The 23,890-nt window shown below is 39.2% G+C and overlaps 2 protein-coding genes across 2 annotated transcripts in view; both read left to right on the forward strand.

The window, feature by feature from the left end:
• Positions 1-114: 114 nt before the first annotated feature.
• sra1 (steroid receptor RNA activator 1) lies at positions 115-5,339 on the forward strand. Its single transcript, XM_063895170.1, has 6 exons — positions 115-628; positions 3,152-3,265; positions 4,149-4,235; positions 4,313-4,473; positions 4,572-4,680; positions 4,790-5,339. The coding sequence occupies exons 1-6, from the start codon at positions 604-606 to the stop codon at positions 5,074-5,076; spliced, it is 783 nt and encodes a 260-aa protein (XP_063751240.1). The 5' UTR covers positions 115-603; the 3' UTR covers positions 5,077-5,339.
• A 3,318-nt stretch (positions 5,340-8,657) lies between these two features.
• LOC134872121 (calcium/calmodulin-dependent protein kinase type II subunit alpha-like) overlaps positions 8,658-23,890 on the forward strand; it is a 16,105-nt gene continuing 872 nt past the window's right edge. Inside the window, exons 1-9 of the mRNA XM_063895271.1 lie at positions 8,658-8,680; positions 11,228-11,322; positions 15,907-15,966; positions 18,278-18,332; positions 22,749-22,814; positions 22,901-22,973; positions 23,417-23,519; positions 23,676-23,759; positions 23,848-23,890. The exon at positions 23,848-23,890 is cut by the window's right edge and continues 872 nt beyond it. Of these exons, the coding sequence (XP_063751341.1) occupies positions 8,658-8,680; positions 11,228-11,322; positions 15,907-15,966; positions 18,278-18,332; positions 22,749-22,814; positions 22,901-22,973; positions 23,417-23,519; positions 23,676-23,759; positions 23,848-23,890 (602 nt within the window). The remainder of the gene's footprint in view (positions 8,681-11,227; positions 11,323-15,906; positions 15,967-18,277; positions 18,333-22,748; positions 22,815-22,900; positions 22,974-23,416; positions 23,520-23,675; positions 23,760-23,847) is intronic.

A 23,890-nucleotide genomic window follows, 5' to 3' on the forward strand; every position in this document is an offset into this window, starting at 1 on the left:
AAGAGAGATTTAGAAACATTTATGACTACATCTAGAGAGAATATTAAACTGTTGATCACCTGACTAGTGACTGTGACGTCAGGATGACAGCTGTCCACGGGTTACGGAAATGTGTTCCCGGCAAGGAGCTCGTGAAGCTCAACAACATCACAGGAAGTCACGCTAATACTCCTTCAACGTAATAGCCTAAAGATAATTGTGACAAGCAAACGCGACAGCAACAACAACAAACAAATGTCATCAACATGAATTAATGAGCCCTGATGTTTATGGGCCTTCTTCTGAATTATTATAAACGGACGTGTTGAGTTTAACAAGGTTTATTCTGGAATCTGAGCGGAAGTGCTTCTGTGTGGTGTGTTGTGAGGACTCTGATCTTTAAAGTAAACACGGTGTTTCTCATTGACACGGTTGTTGTTGGTGGTGGTTTAAGTGAACATTAGTTAATATAATAGACACTTTAAACACCTTTGTTGTTGTTTACTTCCTCAGGTTAGCTTTGATGTTAGCAGGAGAGGAGCTGTTTACATTACTGTTCAACACAGAGGAACCACAGACTGTAAATAGAAACAGAGAACATAACATACAGCAGGAGGATCCAGGATGGAGGACAGGTACATCAAACCAGGTGAGACATTGTGACCTTATTAATGTGTTAACGGAGTGATGCTAACTGTTAGCATCACAGACTCCTGAGTGAAAGTAGAAAGTATTCTCAATGTACTTAAAGTAGCTACTGTAAAAGTAGAAGTACTCAGGTCTTGTACTTGAGTAAAGTAGAAGTACTCAGGTCTTGTACTTGAGTAAAGTAGAAGTACTCAGGTCTTGTACTTGAGTAAAGTAGAAGTACTCAGATCTTGTACTTGAGTAAAGTAGAAGTACTCAGATCTTATACTTGAGTAAAGTAGAAGTACTCAGATCTTGTACTTGAGTAAAGTAGAAGTACTCAGATCTTGTACTTGAGTAAAGTAGAAGTACTCAGGTCTTGTACTTGAGTAAAGTAGAAGTACTCAGGTCTTGTACTTGAGTAAAGTAGAAGTACTCAGATCTTGTACTTGAGTAAAGTAGAAGTACTCAGGTCTTGTACTTGAGTAAAGTAGAAGTACTCAGGTCTTGTACTTGAGTAAAGTAGAAGTACTCAGATCTTGTACTTGAGTAAAGTAGAAGTACTCAGATCTTATACTTGAGTAAAGTAGAAGTACTCAGATCTTGTACTTGAGTAAAGTAGAAGTACTCAGGTCTTGTACTTGAGTAAAGTAGAAGTACTCAGGTCTTATACTTGAGTAAAGTAGAAGTACTCAGATCCTGTACTTGAGTAAAGTAGAAGTACTCAGATCTTGTACTTGAGTAAAGTAGAAGTACTCAGATCTTGTACTTGAGTAAAGTAGAAGTACTCAGATCTTGTACTTGAGTAAAGTAGAAGTACTCAGGTCTTGTACTTGAGTAAAGTAGAAGTACTCAGGTCTTGTACTTGAGTAAAGTAGAAGTACTCAGGTCTTGTACTTGAGTAAAGTAGAAGTACTCAGATCTTGTACTTGAGTAAAGTAGAAGTACTCAGATCTTGTACTTGAGTAAAGTAGAAGTACTCAGATCTTGTACTTGAGTAAAGTAGAAGTACTCAGATCTTGTACTTGAGTAAAGTAGAAGTACTCAGGTCTTGTACTTGAGTAAAGTAGAAGTACTCGGGTCTTGTACTTGAGTAAAGTAGAAGTACTCAGATCTTGTACTTGAGTAAAGTAGAAGTACTCAGGTCTTGTACTTGAGTAAAGTAGAAGTACTCAGGTCTTGTACTTGAGTAAAGTAGAAGTACTCAGGTCTTGTACTTGAGTAAGTAGAAGTACTCAGGTCTTGTACTTGAGTAAAGTAGAAGTACTCAGGTCTTGTACTTGAGTAAAGTAGAAGTACTCAGATCGTGTACTTGAGTAAAGTAGAAGTACTCAGATCGTGTACTTGAGTAAAGTAGAAGTACTCAGATCGTGTACTTGAGTAAAGTAGAAGTACTCAGATCTTGTACTTGAGTAAGTAGAAGTACTCAGGTCTTGTACTTGAGTAAAGTAGAAGTACTCAGGTCTTGTACTTGAGTAAAGTAGAAGTACTCAGGTCTTGTACTTGAGTAAAGTAGAAGTACTCAGATGTTGTACTTGAGTAAAAGTAGAAGTACTCAGGTCTTGTACTTGAGTAAAGTAGAAGTACTCAGATCTTGTACTTGAGTAAAGTAGAAGTACTCAGGTCTTGTACTTGAGTAAAAGTAGAAGTACTCAGATCTTGTACTTGAGTAAAGTAGAAGTACTCAGGTCTTGTACTTGAGTAAAGTAGAAGTACTCAGGTCTTGTACTTGAGTAAAGTAGAAGTACTCAGGTCTTGTACTTGAGTAAAGTAGAAGTACTCAGATCGTGTACTTGAGTAAAGTAGAAGTACTCAGATCGTGTACTTGAGTAAAGTAGAAGTACTCAGATCGTGTACTTGAGTAAAGTAGAAGTACTCCGATCTTGTACTTGAGTAAAGTAGAAGTACTCAGATCTTGTACTTGAGTAAAGTAGAAGTACTCAGATCGTGTACTTGAGTAAAGTAGAAGTACTCAGATCGTGTACTTGAGTAAAGTAGAAGTACTCAGGTCTTGTACTTGAGTAAAGTAGAAGTACTCAGATCGTGTACTTGAGTAAAGTAGAAGTACTCAGGTCTTGTACTTGAGTAAAGTAGAAGTACTCAGATCTTGTACTTGAGTAAAGTAGAAGTACTCAGGTCTTGTACTTGAGTAAAGTAGAAGTACTCAGATCTTGTACTTGAGTAAAGTAGAAGTACTCAGATCTTGTACTTGAGTAAAGTAGAAGTACTCAGATCTTGTACTTGAGTAAAGTAGAAGTACTCAGGTCTTGTACTTGAGTAAAGTAGAAGTTCCAGAGTGTAGGAATACTCTGTCACAGTAAAAGTATTCAAAATGTTCCTCCAGTGAAAGTAGAAAGTACTCTCATTACTGTAACTCCGGTACTTTTGTAATGGAGTTACATCCAACACTTCCCACCACTGATGACAAGTGAGGTTAGCGCTGCCTCTCTGTGTCTCACCTGTGAAGCTAACGCAGGTAATGGCTAACACCACACACCTGTCTGTCCCTCTGAGATTTAACTGTCTGTCTTTCTGCGGTGGCCAGGTAACCAGGAGCGGGGCTGGAACGACCCCCCCCAGTTCTCGTACGGCCTCCAGAAGACCCCCGGACCTCAGAGGAACCTCCTGACCCGGAGGGCTGCCCCCCCGACAGCTGCAGGTAAACACCTGAGAGTCACTCTAAAGCTTTACAGACCAGAGCCCAGCCCACTCTGATTGGTTAGCTGGCTGGCTCTGTTGTGATTGGTCAGCCACTTGGAGACGTCCCGCTCCTTAGCAGACTATGTGTTGGGGTGTGAGTGTTCTGTGGGGATGTCACTATGCCTCCGATGTAATTAAAGAAGTTTAATTGAGGTGTTTCAGGCGGAGGGAGTGATGTGTGGCAGAGAAACTCCCCTTGCTTAGCTTAATTTAAAGTTCCCCTATTATCCAAAATGCACTCTTTGCTGATTTTATTCATAAATGTGTCCCCGGTGTGTAAAGAGACAGGAAATACAACCCTCTCTCTTTTCCTCCTTACCCACATCTCTAAAAACGGGGGTTCAAACGAGCTGATCCATGACGTCATATTGTAAATGTGGGCTGGCTTTACATTGAGCTCCTGGCAACGTCCTGCCCACGTGACACGTCCCAACCTATCGTCCCCCAGATACCCCGCGAGAGAGAAACGTGTTAGCTCCAGACTGCTTCAGAAATAATCCTGGATGTGGTTTGCAACATAATATGGCGTTTAATCACGGCAGCGTTTAGTTTCTCTCGTAGAAAAAACTCTCTTCAGAGGAGAGATCATGACGCCTTTTAAGGGGCGTGGCCAGCAGCAGAGCTACAGTCTGAGAGTCAGCACTGGAACAGCTGGAGCAGGGGGTGTGAGGCATGTTGCAGTGATCTGTGGGTTCTGAGCAGAACTCTTCAGACAGGTTCTGTACAGATACATCCCATAATATGTTGTTCAGATATAGCATAATAGGAGACTTTTAAATGCAGCACTGTAAGAATGTCAGAACAGTATCATCTCTAACCCCTCGGCTTTGACTGGTCTTCAGGTGCTGGAGCCCCGCCTATTACCTCTCCCTCCACCAATCCTCTGGCTCCACCTCCAGGCACTGTGGCCCCGCCCCCTCTACAACCAGGTAAGCAGCAGGAGGAGAGCAGGTGTCGTCATACGACCAGCGTGATTCACAGCCGACTCCTCCCCGCTCACTTCCAGCCCGCCATCCTGCCAGCTGTGTGGCCACGCCCCCTCCTCCCCTGGGACCAATGAGAGACCAGAGAGAGGCGAACAGCAGCCAATCAGAGAGCGAGCCTGACATAGAGCGAGTGATGTCACTCCTGAAGCGAGCGCTGAGCGCCTGCAGACACAGCGCCAGCGTGAGACTCTTTATTAATATGAATAATATACAGACCTCTGTGACCTCTGACCTCTGTTATTAATATATGTAATATACAGACCTCTGTGACCTCTACAGGGTCAGGTGTGCAGTGATGTGGCGAAGAGGCTCCGCCTCCTGGAGGACAGCTGGAGGGGGGGTCACCTCAGCCTCCCTGTGAGGAGACGCATGGAGGCCCTGACTCTGGGTATGTCTCACTGCTCAAACCTGTCTGTCTCTCACCTGTCTCACTGCTCACACCTGTCTGTCTGTCACCTACCTGTATCTCGGCTGTCTCTTGCCTGTCTGTCTCTCAGATCTGCAGACAGGTCAGTGGGATGCTGCTGATGAGCGTCACCTCTCTCTAATGGTGGACCATGTGACTGAGGTCAGCCAATGGATCGTCGGCATCAAGCGTCTCGTCGCTGAGACCCGGAAATTGAGTCCAGAACTCCTAGAGCCCCTGAAGAACCTTCAAGAACCAGTCCAGGACCCGGCAATACCGGTCCAGGACCCTGCAGTACCAGTCCAGAACCCTGTAGAACTAGACCAGGACCCTGCAGAACCAGTCCAGGACCCTGCAGAACCAGACCAGAACTGTTAATCCTGCAGGTATCAACAGTTCTGTTTACCCTCTGACCTCAGACTTGGACCTGTAGGAGGTCTACTTTCTGTCTCAGAAACCCTTCTCTCTCGGTTCACTTTCCTTTGGAGACATTTAAAGATGGTGTGCCCCCCCGTACCTCAGACTCAATCCTGGAACTCTGCAGGACCTGGAGCCACAGACCTCTGCAGGACCTGGAGCCACAGACCTCTGTTCTATCCTGGTCTCCTCCGGACTGTGTAATAAACCTGGTTCCCTCCTCTGATGGTCTCTGTTTGTCTTTGTGTAGATCCATAGACTTCCTGTGTTAGAGGGTCCGGGGGGGGGGGTGCACAGGTTGGACCCTGGTAATGGTTTTGGTCAGGGGAGAAAAAAGGATCTGAAATAATTTATTTTTAGATTAATGAAAAAACCGAGGGAGGGGGCACTGGTTTCTGGGAAGGGGGGGAAAAGGGTTTCCCTGGGGGGGGGCCCCAAACCCCTCTTTTGGGGGTTGGGAGGGGTTCTCGGGGGGGGGGAAAGTGTTTCTCTGGTAGTTGGCGATGGGCTTCTCAAAGGAGGGGGCAGCTGCTTTTTTGGGGGGTTTTTGGGGGAGGGGTTATCGGGAGGGGGCAGAAGCTTTCCAGGGAGGTTGGGGGGAGGGGTTTTGGGAGGGGGGGCGGGGCGCAGTTTTAAATCTGGGAGGTTTAAATTTGCAAAATTTTTAAAGGGGGAGATGATTTCTGGGAGGGGGGCGGGTTGGGGTAGCCTGTTGAAGGGATAAAGAAAATTTGAACCAAGGCAGCCAGAGCAAAACCCAACTGATTTTCTCCTTTCCTCTCATTCCAACCATAAGAATCAGAGGCGAGAAATATTACGGGTACTGAGTAGAGTATACTCAGTACTGAAAGTAGAGGGGTATCAGTACTGCTAAAATGTACTCAGTACTGCAGAAAGATGCTTAAATTATCAGCCAGTAGATTGGTAAGTCCATATTTCAGTAATGTAACGGGACTGCGTTTTGTAGATGTATCGTACTGAAGTAGATGTATCAGAACTGCAGTAAAATGTACTCAGTACTGCGGGAATGAAACAGTACTGCGTAGATGTACTCAGTACTGCAGTAGATGTACCATACTGCAATAGAGTATCATACTGCAGTAGCTGCCCGTACTCAGTACTCAGTAGATTTTATCTTTAATGCAGTAGATGTATCAGAAAATGCAGTAGATGTATCAGTACTGCAGAAAAGATGTACTCAGAACTGCAGTAAAAGTATCAGAAATGCAGTAGATGTATTTCATCCCTGAATGTACTCGTACTGCATTTACTCAGAACGCATTAGATGTATCGGGCCTGCAGTAGATGTATCAGTACTGCATTTTACTCAGTTTTCCCCCAGTAAATGTAATTCAGAAATTCCAGTATTGTATCAGTACGGGGCATTTAGTTTAACTCAGAAAAGCAGTAGATTATCGTATGCATTATTACATTACGCGTAGATGTACTCAGTACTGCAGTAGTTTGTATCATATTTGCGAATGTACTCAGTACTGCAGTAGTTTGAAATAAAGTTAATGAGTAAATGAGCCCAGTATGCCCAGAAAGATGTTATCAGTATGCAGAAAGGTTTGTACTTTTTTCGGCTGTATCAGTACTCAGAAGATGTACTGCAGTATTTTTTTTAGTTTCTTTTTTGGCGGGTTTTACTTTCCACACAGACAAAAAGGGGCAGTTCCCAGGGGCGACCGTGTTTTGGGGTGTGTGTGGTTCTGTGTTTTTGGTGTGTGTGCACTCTGTTTGGCTGCAGCAGAGGGGGGGTGCGGGTTGCGATTTTTCCCCCACGGGATCATCCCCATTTTTATACTGTCAAAAACCCCCCTGCTTTCCCAAAAACCCCTTGGACTTCATCCCCAATCTATTTCTTTTTCCTTCGTCCGTCCTTCCTTCCCCTCTCCTGCCCCTCTCCTTCCTCTCTCTCCTGTTTCCTCTTTTTTCCTCTCTCTCCGCTCCCCCTCGTTTTCTTTCCCCTCCCCCTTCTTAATCCTGCCCTGCCCCTTTTCCCCTTCCCCCTTTCCCCTGCCCCTTTCTTTTTTCCTCTTTCTCCGCTCTTCCCTTTCTCCTCTCTTTCTCCCCTTCCCCCTTTTCCCCCTCATAAACCCCCTTCAACTCTCCGTCTACTTTTTGTTTTCCTTTTTTCTCCTTTTTAAACCCCCGGAGGAGGCAGGGGGGACCCCCCGCAACCCCCCCCCCCCCCCCGGGTCCCCAAATGGCGGGTTAACTGTACCCGTTTCACTGAGGATTTCCCAGATTCCCAAAGGAGGGGGAAAGGAGTTTTTTCAAATATTCAGTCCCCCTTTAAAGTGCTTCTTTTTTAATATTTCATTCTTAACGTTTTTTTGGGTATTTAACCCTGTTACAGGGCCCTGACTAAAACTATGATGGGATGTTATTCTTTTTTTATTTTTCCTATATATTTAACATATATAAAATATAAAATAAAAAAAAAAAAAACATATATATTTATAAATTTTATATATTTTTTTTTTTGTATATAATATATATTTTTTTTGATATTTTATAAAACATTATATAAAACTTTATATATTTTTTTTGTATAAAAAAAAATAAATTTGTATATATAAAAAAACATAAAATTAAAAAAAAAAAAAACAAAATTTTAAAAATTTTTTGTATATATATTTTATTTTGAAATAAAAATATTTTCATTTGTATATATATATGAAAATAAAAATATAAAAACATATAAAAATATTTTATAAAATATATATATTTTTTGTAAAAAAAACTTTTAAAATTTAAATGTTTTTTTTCATATTATAAAAAAACATATTTTATATAAAAAAAACATATAACTAAAATTTCCCTTGTTTTTATTCATTTCGATATGTTTGTTTTTTTTTTAATTTTATTTGAAATACGTTTTATTTTATAATACATGTTTTTTAAAATGTTTTATTTTTTTCTTTTAAATTATTTTTTATTGTATTTTTTTTCAAAAGTTCAAAGGGTTAACTTTGATTATTTTTTCCTTGATTTTTTACCCTCTATTTTTATATATGGGGTATATCTAAAATTTACTTGAATTTTTTTTTTTTTTCTTCCGTATTTGACTGAAAAATTTTTGTTTTAAAATTTAATTCTTTAAAGAGAGAGTGTTCCCCTTCCTGACCCCAACCCACACACTCCCCACACACACACACACACACACCCCCCTCCTTGCCCTCTTACATAATAAATTGGTGGGTGGCAGCAAAAGGTCCCCGCAAAAAAGCCCTCTCCTTCGGGAAAAAAAATTTACTTCAAAAAGGGGAAAACCCCTTTCAGCCCTTTACGACTCTCCCATCAGGGCACGGGGACAGTCTGTGATTTGAGACTTCCTGGTTTTAATTAGCAGCAGCAGTTTTTACACTATAAGTATTTCAGTATACTCCAGTGTGTGTGTGTGTGTGTGTGTGTGTGTGTGTGTGTGTGTGTGTGTGTGTGTGTGTTACATGGAAACACACTATATAAATATATATACAGTGGGGCAAAAAGTATTTAGTCAGCCACCAATTGTGCAAGTTCTCCCATTTCAAAAGATGAGGCCTGTCATTTATCATAGGTACACTCAACTATGAGAGACAGAATGAGGGAAACAATCCAGGAAATCACATTGTAGGATTTTAATGAATTCATTTCAAATGATTGTGGAAAATAAGTATTTGGTCAATAACAAAGTTCACTCTCAATACTTTGTTGTATACCCTTTGTTGGCAATGACAGAGGTCAAAGGTTTTCTGTAAGTCTTCACAAGGTTTCCACACTGTTGCTGGTATTTTGGCCCATTCCTCCATGCAGATCTCCTCTAAAGCAGTGATGTTTTGGGGCTGTCGCTGGGCAACACGGACTTTCAACTCCCTCCAAAGATTTTCTATGGGGTTGAGATCTGGAGACTGGCTAGGCCACTCCGGGACCTTGAAATGCTTCTTACGAAGCCACTCCTTCGTTGCCCTGGCGGTGTGTTTGGGATCACTGTCATGCTGAAAGACCCAGCCACGCTTCATCTTCAGTGCCCTTGCTGATGGAAGGAGGTTTTCACTCAAAAACTCACGATACATGGCCCCATTCATTCTTTCCTTTACACGGATCAGTCGTCCTGGTCCCTTTGCAGAAACACAGCCCCAAAGCCTGATGTTTCCACCCCCATGCTTCACAGTAGGTATGGTGTTATTTGGAGGCAACTCTGCATTCTTTCTCCTCCAAACACGACCAGTTGAGTTTTTACCAAAAGTTCTATTTTGGTTTCATCTGACCATATGACATTCTCCCAATCCTCTTCTGGATCATCCAAATGCCCTCTAGCAAACTTCAGACGGGCCTGGACATGTACTGGCTTAAGCAGGGGGACACGTCTGGAACTGCAGGATTGAAGTCCCTGGCGGCGTAGTGTGTTACTGATGGTAGCCTCTGTTACTTTGGTCCCAGCTCTCTGCAGGTCATTCACTAGGTCCCCCCGTGTGGTTCTGGGATTTTTGCTCACCGTTCTTGTGATCATTTTGACCCCACGGGGTGAGATCTTGCGTGGAGCCCCAGATGGAGGGAGATTAGCAGTGGTCTTGTATGTCTTCCATTTTCTAATAATTGCTCCCACAGTTGATTTCTTCACACCAAGCTGCTTACCTATTGCACATTCAGTTTTCCCAGCCTGGTGCAGGTCTACCATTTTGTCTCTGGTCTCCTTTGACAGCTCTTTGGTCTTGGCCATAGTGGAGTTTGGAGTATGACTGTTTGAGGTTGTGGACAGGTGTCTTTTATACTGATAACCAGTTCAAAAAGGTGCCATTAATACAGGTAACGAGTGGAGGACAGAGGAGCCTCTTAAAGAAGAAGTTACAGGTCTGTGAGAGCCAGAGATGTTGCTTGTTTGTAGGTGACCAAATACTTATTTTACCGAGGAATTTATAATGAATTCATTAAAATCAGACAATGTGATTTCCTGGATTGTTTCCCCCATTCTGTCTCTCATAGTTGAAGTGTACCTATGATAAAAATTACAGGCCTCTCATCTTTTGAAATGGGAGAACTTGCACAATTGGTGGCTGACTAAATACTTTTTTGCCCCACTGTATATATACAGCTGAAGGGACAGCTTGTTAGCCTGCAGCTAAAACCTTCACTCCGGCACATGTAAAGTAGGCTACCCCTCCTCAGAGACGGGTTAGCTACCCCTCCTCAGAGACGGGTTAGCTACCCCTCCTCAGAGACGGGTTAAAGCTACCCCTCCTCAGAAACAGGTTAGCTACCCCTCCTCAGAGACGGGTTAGAGCTACCCCTCCTCAGAAACAGGTTAGCTACCCCTCCTCAGAGACAGGTTAGAGCTACCCCTTCTCAGAAACAGGTTAGCTACCCCTCCTCAGATAGAGAAATAGAATATAAATATTAAACATCATATTAAAATGTGCATGGGTTAGGGTGTCGCCTTGCCTTTGATAGCATTAACATTAGCTTTGTTAGCTGTAGCGTTAACATTAGCTTTGTTAGCTGTAGCATTAACATTAGCTTAGTCAACGGTAGCGTTAACATTAGCTTTGTTAGCTGTAGCGTTAACATTAGCTTTGTTAGCTGTAGCATTAACATTAGCTTTGTTAGCTGTAGCATTAACATTAGCTTTGTTAGCTGTAGCATTAACATTAGCTTTGTTAGCTGTAGCATTAACATTAGCTTTGTTAGCTGTAGCATTAACATTAGCTTTGTTAGCTGTAGCATTAACATTAGCTTTGTTAGCTGTAGCATTAACATTAGCTTTGTTAGCGGTAGCATTAACATTAGCTTTGTTAGCTGTAGCATTAACATTAGCTTTGTTAGCTGTAGCATTAACATTAGCTTTGTTAGCTGTAGCATTAACATTAGCTTTGTTAGCTGTAGCATTAACATTAGCTTTGTTAGCTGTAGCATTAACATTAGCTTTGTTAGCTGTAGCATTAACATTAGCTTTGTTAGCTGTAGCATTAACATTAGCTTTGTTAGCTGTAGCATTAACATTAGCTTTGTTAGCGGTAGCATTAACATTAGCTTTGTTAGCTGTAGCATTAACATGAATGTCCACTGATTGGTTTAAACGTTTCCTCTCTCACTGTAAATGAAGCTGATTGATTCCCTGTGTTTCCAGGGGAGCGTTTTCCGTGGTGCGCCGCTGTGTGAAGGTTCTGTCGGGACAGGAGTACGCCGCCAAGATCATCAACACCAAGAAGCTCACGTCCAGAGGTACACAGATTATACACACCTTATACACATTATACACAATAACACCAAGAATACACACAGTATACACACAGTATACACAATAACACCAAGAATACACACAGTATACACACAGTATACACATTATACACACAGTATACACAATAACACCAATAATACACACAGTATACACACAGTATACACATTATACACACAGTATACACATTATACACACAGTATACACATTATACACACAGTATACACACAGTATACACACAGTATACACACATTATACACACAGTATACACACAGTATACACACAGTATACACATTATACACACAGTATACACACAGTATACACACAGTATACACACATTATACACACAGTATACACACAGTATACACACAGTATACACATTATACACACAGTATACACATTATACACATTATACACACAGTATACATATTATACACACAGTATACTCACAGTATACACATTATACACACAGTACACACATTATACACAAGGTACACACATTATACACACAGTATACACATTATACACACAGTACACACATTATACACAAGGTACACACATTATACTCACAGTATACACATTATACACACAGTACACACATTATACACAAGGTACACACATTATACACACAGTACACACATTATACACACAGTATACACACAGTATACACATTATACACACATTATACACACATTATACACACAGTATACACACATTATACACACAGTATACACACAGTATACACACATTATACACACAGTACACACATTATACACACAGTATACACACAGTATACACATTATACACACATTATACACACATTATACACACAGTATACACATTATACACACAGTATACACACAGTTTACACAGTATACACACAGTACACACATTATACACACATTATACACACATTATACACACAGTATACACATTATACACACGTTATACACACAGTACACACACAGTATACACACAGTATACACATTATACACACAGTATACACACAGTATACACATTATACACACAGTATACACATTAAACACACAGTATACACACAGTATACATGTTATACACACAGTACACACAGTATACACACAGTACACACATTATACACACAGTATACACACAGTACACACATTATACACACAGTATACACACAGTATACACAGTATACACACAGTATACACACAGTATACACACAGTATACACAAAGTGTACACACATTATACACAGTATACACACATTATACACACAGTATACACACATTATACACACAGTATACACACAGTATACACACATTATACACACAGTATACACAGTATACACACATTATACACACAGTATACACACATTATACACACAGTATACACACAGTATACACACAGTATACACACAGTATACACACATTATACACACAGTATACACACATTATACACACAGTATACACACATTATACACAGAGTATACACACAGTATACACACATTATACACACAGTATACACAAAGTGTACACACAGTATACACACATTATACACACAGTATACACACATTATACACACATTATACACACAGTATACACACAGTATACACACATTATACACACAGTATACACACAGTATACACACATTATACACACAGTATACACACATTATACACACAGTATACACACATTATACACACAGTATACACAAAGTGTACACACAGTATACACACATTATACACACATTATACACACATTATACACACAGTATACACAAAGTGTACACACAGTATACACACAGTATACACACATTATACACATTATACACACAGTATACACACATTATACACACAGTATACACAAAGTGTACACACAGTATACACACATTATACACACATTATACACACAGTATACACACATTATACACACAGTATACACACATTATATACACATTATACACACATTATACACACAGTATACACAAAGTGTACACACAGTATACACACAGTATACACACATTATACACACATTATACACACAGTATACACACATTATACACACAGTATACACACATTATACACACAGTATACACAAAGTGTACACACAGTATACACACATTATACACACATTATACACACAGTATACACACATTATACACATTATACACACAGTATACACACATTATACACACATTATACACACATTATACACACAGTATACACACATTATACACACATTATACACACAGTATACACACATTATACACACAGTATACACACATTATACACACATTATACACATTATACACACATTATACACACAGTATACACACATTATACACATTATACACACAGTATACACACAGTATACACACATTATACACACAGTATACACACATTATACACACAGTATACACACAGTATACACACAGTATACACACAGTATACACACAGTATACACACAGTATACACACATTATACACACAGTATACACACATTATACACACAGTATACACACATTATACACACATTATACACACAGTATACACACATTATACACAAAGTGTACACACAGTATACACACATTATACACAAAGTGTACACACAGTATACACACAGTATACACACATTATACACACATTATACACACATTATACACACATTATACACACAGTATACACAAAGTGTACACACAGTATACACACATTATACACATTATACACACATTATACACATTATACACACAGTATACACACATTATACACACATTATACACACATTATACACACATTATACACACATTATACACACAGTATACACAAAGTGTACACACAGTATACACATTATACACACAGTATACACACATTATACACACAGTATACACACATTATACACACAGTATACACAAAGTGTACACACAGTATACACACATTATACACACATTATACACACATTATACACACATTATACACACAGTATACACACATTATACACACAGTATACACACATTATACACACATTATACACACAGTATACACACAGTATACACAAAGTGTACACACAGTATACACACATTATACACACATTATACACACATTATACACACATTATACACACAGTATACACACATTATACACATTATACACACAGTATACACACATTATACACACAGTATACACACATTATACACACAGTATACACAAAGTGTACACACAGTATACACACATTATACACACATTATACACACATTATACACACATTATACACACAGTATACACACATTATACACACAGTATACACACATTATACACACATTATACACACAGTATACACACAGTATACACACATTATACACACATTATACACACAGTATACACACATTATACACACATTATACACACAGTATACACACATTATACACACAGTATACACACATTATACACACAGTATACACACATTATACACACAGTATACACACATTATACACACAGTATACACAAAGTGTACACACAGTATACACACATTATACACACATTATACACACATTATACACATTATACACACATTATACACACAGTATACACACAGTATACACACATTATACACACAGTATACACACAGTATACACACAGTATACACACAGTATACACACAGTAGACACACATTATACACACAGTATACACACAGTATACACACATTATACACACATTATACACACATTATACACATTATACACACATTATACACACAGTATACACACAGTATACACACATTATACACACAGTATACACACAGTATACACACAGTATACACACAGTATACACACAGTATACACACAGTATACACACAGTATACACACAGTATACACACATTATACACACATTATACACACATTATACACACAGTATACACACAGTATACACACATTATACACACAGTATACACACATTATACACACAGTATACACACAGTATACACACATTATACACACAGTATACACATTATACACACAGTATACACACATTATACACACATTATACACATTATACACACATTATACACACATTATACACACAGTATACACACAGTATACACACATTATACACACAGTATACACATTATACACACAGTATACACACATTATACACACATTATACACATTATACACACATTATACACACAGTATACACACAGTATACACACATTATACACACAGTATACACACATTATACACACAGTATACACACAGTATACACACATTATACACAGTATACACACAGTATACACACATTATACACACATTATACACACAGTATACACACATTATACACACAGTATACACACATTATACACACAGTATACACACAGTATACAGTTCTCAGGCAGCTAGCTGTTAGCGGATATCGGTTAACTGCTAACAATTAGCGGCATCACTTTGGAGAGGAGGGATAGATAAGTGTGTGTGTGTGTGTGTGTGTGTGTGTGTGTGTGTGTGTGTGTGTGTGTGTGTGTGTGTGTGTGTGTGTGTGTGTGTGTGTGTGTGTGTGTGTGTGTGTGTGTGTGTGTGTGTGTGTGTGTGTGTGTTTCAGATCATCAGAAGCTGGACCGTGAAGCTCGGATCTGTCGCTTACTGAAGCACCCCAACATCGGTGAGTACGCGCAAAGCCTGAATGCATCGTGATGTCTCTCTATGGACCGTTAGCATTAGCTGTTAGCTCTGTCACTTAGCCACTGCCAGCTAACGTTAGCTAACTCTCTGCAGACCACAGATCTGTTATTAAAGATCACTGACACAGACACACTTTATGCTTTATTGGGGGGGGGGGGGGGGTGACCCTGGAGGAACACTTCCTGTGGGTACTTCACAATAAAAGCCTTCTTTAGTTCACTCTGTAAACATTAAACTCTGGTTGTTCTTCAGAGAAAACCTTCAGACAGAAAAATCAACTATTGATGAAACCAGTCAGGTGTTCAAACATGACGTCACATGGTGCGCAGCAGCCAATCAGGAGGCTGCAGCTTAGCCAAGCAGCCAATCACAATCTGTGTGGGCCCCACAGTGTTATGTAACTGTGTGTGTGTGTGTGTGTGTGTGTGTGTGTGTGTGTGTGTGTGTGTGTGTGTGTGGGAGGAGAGAGCTTTTTGATGCCTTCACCTAAGGATATTGTTGCTTAGCAACACACACACACACACACACACACACACACACACACACACACACACACACACACACACACACACACACACACACACACACACACACACACACACACACACACACACACACACACCTGTGTGAAAGCACTCAGAAATAATCAGGTTTTTCTCTCGAAACACTCCTACACAGTACAGCAGAGAATTTGATGTGTGTGTGTGTGTGTGTGTGTGTGTGTGTGTGTGTGTGTGTGTGTGTGTGTGTGTGTGTGTGTGTGTGTGTGTGTGTGTGTGTGTGTGTGTGTGTGTGTGTGTGTGTGTGTGGGAGGCAGTTATATATCCTATTATACAATAAAAGCGGAGTTTCAAACTCTGAGAAGAAACACACAAACAGTTAGACATCTACTCCGAAAGTATTCAGAAATACTGCAGTAATACTGCACTGAAATACTGCAGTAATACTATACTGAAATACTACAGTAATACTACACTGAAATACTGCAGTAATACTATACTGAAATACTGCAGTAATATTACACTGAAATACTGCAGTAATACTATACTGAAATACTGCAGTAATACTACACTGAAATACTGCAGTAATACTACACTGAAATACTGCAGTAATACTACACTGAAATACTGCAGTAATACTATACTGAAATACTGCAGTAATACTACACTGAAAATACTGCAGTAATACTACACTGAAATACTGCAGTAATACTACACTGAAATACTGCAGTAATACTACACTGAAATACTGCAGTAATACTATACTGAAATACTGCAGTAATACTATACTGAAATACTGCAGTAATACTACACTGAAATACTGCAGTAATACTACACTGAAATACTGCAGTAATACTATACTGAAATACTGCAGTAATACTACACTGAAATACTGCAGTAATACTACACTGAAATACTGCAGTAATACTACACTGAAATACTGCAGTAATACTACACTGAAATACTGCAGTAATACTATACTGAAATACTGCAGTAATACTATACTGAAATACTGCAGTAATACTACACTGAAATACTGCAGTAATACTATACTGAAATACTGCAGTAATACTATACTGAAATACTGCAGTAATACTATACTGAAATACTGCAGTAATACTACACTGAAATACTGCAGTAATACTACACTGAAATACTGCAGTAATACTACACTGAAATACTGCAGTAATACTACACTGAAATACAGCAGTAATACTACACTGAAATACTGCAGTAATACTATACTGAAATACTGCAGTAATACTACACTGAAATACTGCAGTAATACTATACTGAAATACTGCAGTAATACTACACTGAAATACTGCAGTAATACTACACTGAAATACTGCAGTAATACTACACTGAAATACTGCAGTAATACTACACTGAAATACTGCAGTAATACTATACTGAAATACTGCAGTAATACTATACTGAAATACTGCAGTAATACTACACTGAAATACTGCAGTAATACTACACTGAAATACTGCAGTAATACTACACTGAAATACTGCAGTAATACTATACTGAAATACTGCAGTAATACTACACTGAAATACTGCAGTAATACTACACTGAAATACTGCAGTGTAAATGAAGGACTGAATGCAGCTTATGTTATTCTGCCTTTATATTTCTGGGGTTTTGTTTCAGATGTACTTTGTTCTCCTCTCTGGGATTAGCCTAGCTTAGCACAATGACTGCAAGACTAGGGAAAGTGTTAGCCTAGCATGTAGCCTGTAACGTGTAGCGTTTAGCATGCTGCTAACTGTTTCCTCTTCTCAGTTCGGCTCCATGACAGCATCTCAGAGGAGCTTCATCATTACCTCATCTTCGACCTGTGAGTGTTAAGTTCTCACCTGTGTTATATTACTCTGTTCTCACCTGTGTTATATTACTCTGTTCTCACCTGTGTTATATTACTCTGTTCTCACCTGTGTTATATTACTCTGTTCTCACCTGTGTTATATTACTCTGTTCTCACCTGTGTTATGATACTGTATGTTACGATACTGTATGTTACATTACTGTATGTTACATTACTGTATGTTACGTTACGGTGTGTTACGATACTGTATGTTACGTTACGGTGTGTTACGATACTGTATGTTACGTTACGGTGTGTTACGATACTGTTGTGAATTATTATTTGAATCCAATAGTAAATTGACATGATTATATTGTTTAGTTTAAAAACAGTTAGGAGAAAAGTATTTACATTATTTACAGTAGATATTTGGAGAATGTTACTTCCTGATGGTAAAATTATTAGTTTGAATGTGATAATGTGAGACCTTTATTTTGATGAACAGGAAGTAATGTGTAATGCGTATTCGTTGTATGAAGGATTCCAGAGATGAAGTCGCAAGTCGCAACCTGCCTTAGTTTAAATAAATACTACTTCTTTGTAATACTGTAATAGTGCATTTGGAAGTAAAGTTCCGTTCAAAGAAAACGTTTGATCATCATTAGAAGCTTAAAACTACACAACAGTTACGGTATGTTACGTTACGGTATGTTACTTACGGTAGTTTCGTTACGGTATGACTTACGGTATTTAGTTACGGTATGTTTTTCGTTCGTATGTTACTTACGGTATGTTACGTTAAAGGGAGTTTACTTACGGAAGTTACGTTACGGGTTACGTCGGGGATGTTACGTTTCGGTATTTACGTTACGGAAAGTTACGTTTCGGATGTTACGTTACGGTATTTCATACTGTATGTTACGTTACGATGTTAAATTTTCGTATTTTACGGTATGTTACGTTCCCGTAGTTACATACTGTAAGTTACTTACGGAGTTACATACTTTTTGTTACTTACTTTGTTTCGTTACGGAGTTACGTACGGGATTTCGTTTAAAGGAGTTCGTTACGGTATTTCTTACTTTTTTTACGATACTGTAGTTAAAAACTGATGTTACTTACGGTATGTTTTCGATACTTTTTGTTACGTACGGGGGGTTTACGTTACGGAATTTTAAAGTTTCGGTATTTACTTACTTATGTTTTCGATACGTAGTTACTTTCGGGATTTTTCTTTTCTGTATTTAGATACGTATTTTACGTTTTCGGTTTTGTTACGATCTTTATGTTACGTTACGGTATTTACGTTACGGTATGTTACGTTACGGATGTTACAGTATTTACTCGTAGTTCGTTCGGTATGTTACGTACGAAGTTACGTTACGGTAGTTACGTTACTGTATGTTAGTTACGGTTTGTACGTATGTTACGTTACTGTATGTTACGTTACTGGTATGTTACGGTTACGGTATGTACGTTACTTTATGTTACGTTACTGTATGTTACGTTACTGTATGTTACGATTACGGTCTGTATACGTTACGGTATGTTACGATACAGGTATTGTTACGTTACTGTCTGTTACGTTACTGTATCGTTAAGTTACTGTATGTTACGTTACGGTATGTTACGAATACTTTATGTTTACGTTACGGTATGTTACAGATACGGTATGTACGTACAGGATATGTTACGTTACGGTATGTTACGTTACTGTATGTTACGTTACTGTATGTTACGTTACTGTATGTTACGTTACGGTATGTTACGTTACGGTATGTTACGTTACGGTATGTTACGTTACTGTATGTTACGTTACGGTATGTACGTTACGGTATGTTACGTTACGGTATGTTACGTTACTGTATGTTACGTTACGGTATGTTACGATACTGTATGTTACGATACTGTATGTTACGATACTGTATGTTACGTTACGGTATGTTACGTTACGGTATGTTACGATACTGTATGTTACGTTACGGTATGTTACGATACGGTATGTTACGATACGGTATGTTACGATACGGTATGTTACGATACTGTATGTTACGATACGGTATGTTACGTTACGGTATGTTACGTTACGGTATGTTACGATACGGTATGTTACGATTACGGTATGTTACGATACGGTATGTTACGTTACGGTATGTTACGTTACGGTATGTTACGTTACGGTATGTTACGTTACGGTATGTTACGTTACGGTATGTTACGATACGGTATGTTACGTTACGGTATGTTACGATACGGTATGTTACGATACTTTATGTTACGTTACGGTATGTTACGATACGGTATGTTACGATACGGTATGTTACGTTACGGTATGTTACGTTACGGTATGTTACGATACTGTATGTTACGTTACGGTATGTTACGTTACGGTATGTTACGATACTGTATGTTACGTTACGGTATGTTACGATACGGTATGTTACGATACTGTATGTTACGTTACGGTATGTTACGTTACGGTATGTTACGATACGGTATGTTACGATACGGTATGTTACGATACGGTATGTTACGTTACGGTATGTTACGTTACGGTATGTTACGTTACGGTTTGTTACGTTACTGTATGTTACGTTACGGTATGTTACGATACTGTATGTTACGTTACGGTATGTTACGTTACGGTATGTTACGTTACGGTATGTTACGTTACGGTATGTTACGTTACGGTATGTTACGATACTGTATGTTACGTTACGGTATGTTACGATACGGTATGTTACGTTACGGTATGTTACGTTACTGTATGTTACGATACGGTATGTTACGTTACGGTATGTTACGTTACTGTATGTTACGTTACGGTATGTTACGTTACGGTATGTTACGTTACGGTATGTTACGTTACGGTATGTTACGTTACGGTATGTTACGATACTGTATGTTACGTTACGGTATGTTACGTTACGGTATGTTACGTTACGGTATGTTACGATACGGTATGTTACGATACGGTATGTTACGATACGGTATGTTACGTTACGGTATGTTACGTTACGGTATGTTACGTTACGGTATGTTACGTTACGGTATGTTACGATACTGTATGTTACGTTACGGTATGTTACGTTACGGTATGTTACGTTACGGTATGTTACGATACTGTATGTTACGTTACGGTATGTTACGTTACGGTATGTTACGTTACGGTATGTTACGTTACGGTATGTTACGTTACGGTATGTTACGTTACGGTATGTTACGTTACTGTATGTTACGTTACGGTATGTTACGATACGGTATGTTACGTTACGGTATGTTACGTTACGGTATGTTACGTTACGGTATGTTACGATACGGTATGTTACGTTACGGTATGTTACGTTACTGTATGTTACGTTACGGTATGTTACGTTACGGTATGTTACGTTATGTTACGTTACGGTATGTTACGTTACGGTATGTTACGATACGGTATGTTACGTTACTGTATGTTACGTTACGGTATGTTACGATACTGTATGTTACGATACGGTATGTTACGATACTGTATGTTACGTACTGTATGTTACGTTACGGTATGTTACGATACGGTATGTTACGTTACGGTATGTTACGATACTGTATGTTACGATACTGTATGTTACGATACTGTATGTTACGATACTGTATGTTAGCGATAACGGTTATGTTACGATACTGTATGTTACGTTACGGTATGTTACGATACGGTATGTTACGATACTGTATGTTACGATACTGTCTGTTACGATACGTATGTTACGATACTGTATGTTACGATACTGTATGTTACGATACTGAATGTTACGTTACGGTATGTTACGTACGGTATGTTACGATACTGTATGTTACGTTACGGTATGTTACGATACGGTATGTTACGATACTGTATGTTACGATACTGTATGTTACGGTGTACGATAAGGTATGTTACGTTACTGTATGTTACGATACTGTATTGTTACGATACTGTATGTTACGGTATGTTACGATACTGTATGTTACGTTACGGTATGTTACGATACGGTATGTTACGATACTGTATGTTACGATACTGTATGTTACGGTATGTTACGATACGGTATGTTACGATACTGTATGTTACGATACTGTATGTTTACGATACTGTATGTTACTGGTATGTTACGATACTGTATGTTACGTACTGTATGTTACGATACTGTATGTTACGGTACTGTACTGATACGGTATGTTACGATACTGTATGTTACGATATGTTACGATACTGTATGTTACGGTATGTTACGATACTGTATGTTACGATACTGTATGTTACGATATGTTACGATACTGTATGTTACGGTATGTTACGATACGGTATGTTACGATACTGTATGTTACGATACTGTATGTTACGATATGTTACGATACTGTATGTTACGATATGTTACGATACTGTATGTTACAGAGTGTAAATTTTACACTCAATGGTGTTTTCTTTCTCAGGGTAACAGGTGGAGAGTTATTTGAAGATATTGTAGCCCGAGAGTATTACAGTGAAGCTGACGCCAGGTAGGAAATACTCAACAATAACTGAGACTTCACCTGATAGGTCTACTGTACCCCTGACCCCTGACCTCTGACCTGTCTCTGTGCAGTCACTGTATCCAGCAGATTCTGGAGGCCGTGCTTCACTGTCACCAGATGGGCGTCGTCCACCGAGACCTGAAGGTACCTGACTGTGTCACACATGTTAGCATCTCTATTGTAAACCTGTGGGCAGAGTTGGCATGTTAGCATCCCCATGTAAATCTGTGGGCAGAGTTAGCGTGTTAGCATCTCTAATGTAACCCTGTGGGCAGAGTTGGCATGTTAGCATCCCCGTGTAAATCTGTTGGCAGAGTTGACCTGTTAGCATCTCCAATGTAAACTTGTGGTCAGAGTTAGCCTGTTAGCATCCCCGTGTAAATCTGTTGGCAGAGTTGACCTGTTAGCATCTCCAATGTAAACTTGTGGTCAGAGTTAGCCTGTTAGCATCTGTAATGTAAACGTATGGGCAGAGTTAGCTTGTTAGCATCTCTAATGTAATCCTGTGATCCGAGTTAGCCCGTTAGCATCTCTAATGAAAATCAGTGGGAAGATTTAGCATGTTAGCATCTCCTGTGTGTCTGCAGCCAGAGAACCTGCTGTTAGCATCGAAGTCTAAAGGAGCGGCGGTGAAACTCGCCGACTTTGGCCTCGCCATCGAGGTGGAGGGAGAACAGCAGGCATGGTTCGGTGAGTCCTCACACATACTAGTACTTCGTTATTGAATTAATGTTGCTTTATTTATTTTCTTATTCACTTTTACTTTTTGATATTTATTTAATTCACATATATAATTTTTATTTAGCTCAATAAAGCTGGTGTGTGTGTGTGTGTGTTTGTTTCCAGGCTTTGCAGGGACCCCAGGTTACCTGTCCCCAGAGGTTTTGAGGAAGGACCCTTATGGGAAAGCAGTGGACCTCTGGGCCTGTGGTCAGTCTCTCCTCTGCTGCTTCCTTCTTTCCTTTCCTTGTCTCCTTGTGTCCTCTCCTCTCTCAGGTGTGTCTGTTCTCTCCCTAAGGTGTGATTCTCTACATCTTATTGGTCGGTTATCCTCCGTTCTG

This window comes from Eleginops maclovinus, chromosome 11 (assembly GCF_036324505.1).
Source record: "Eleginops maclovinus isolate JMC-PN-2008 ecotype Puerto Natales chromosome 11, JC_Emac_rtc_rv5, whole genome shotgun sequence".
Classification (NCBI taxonomy): domain Eukaryota; kingdom Metazoa; phylum Chordata; class Actinopteri; order Perciformes; family Eleginopidae; genus Eleginops; species Eleginops maclovinus.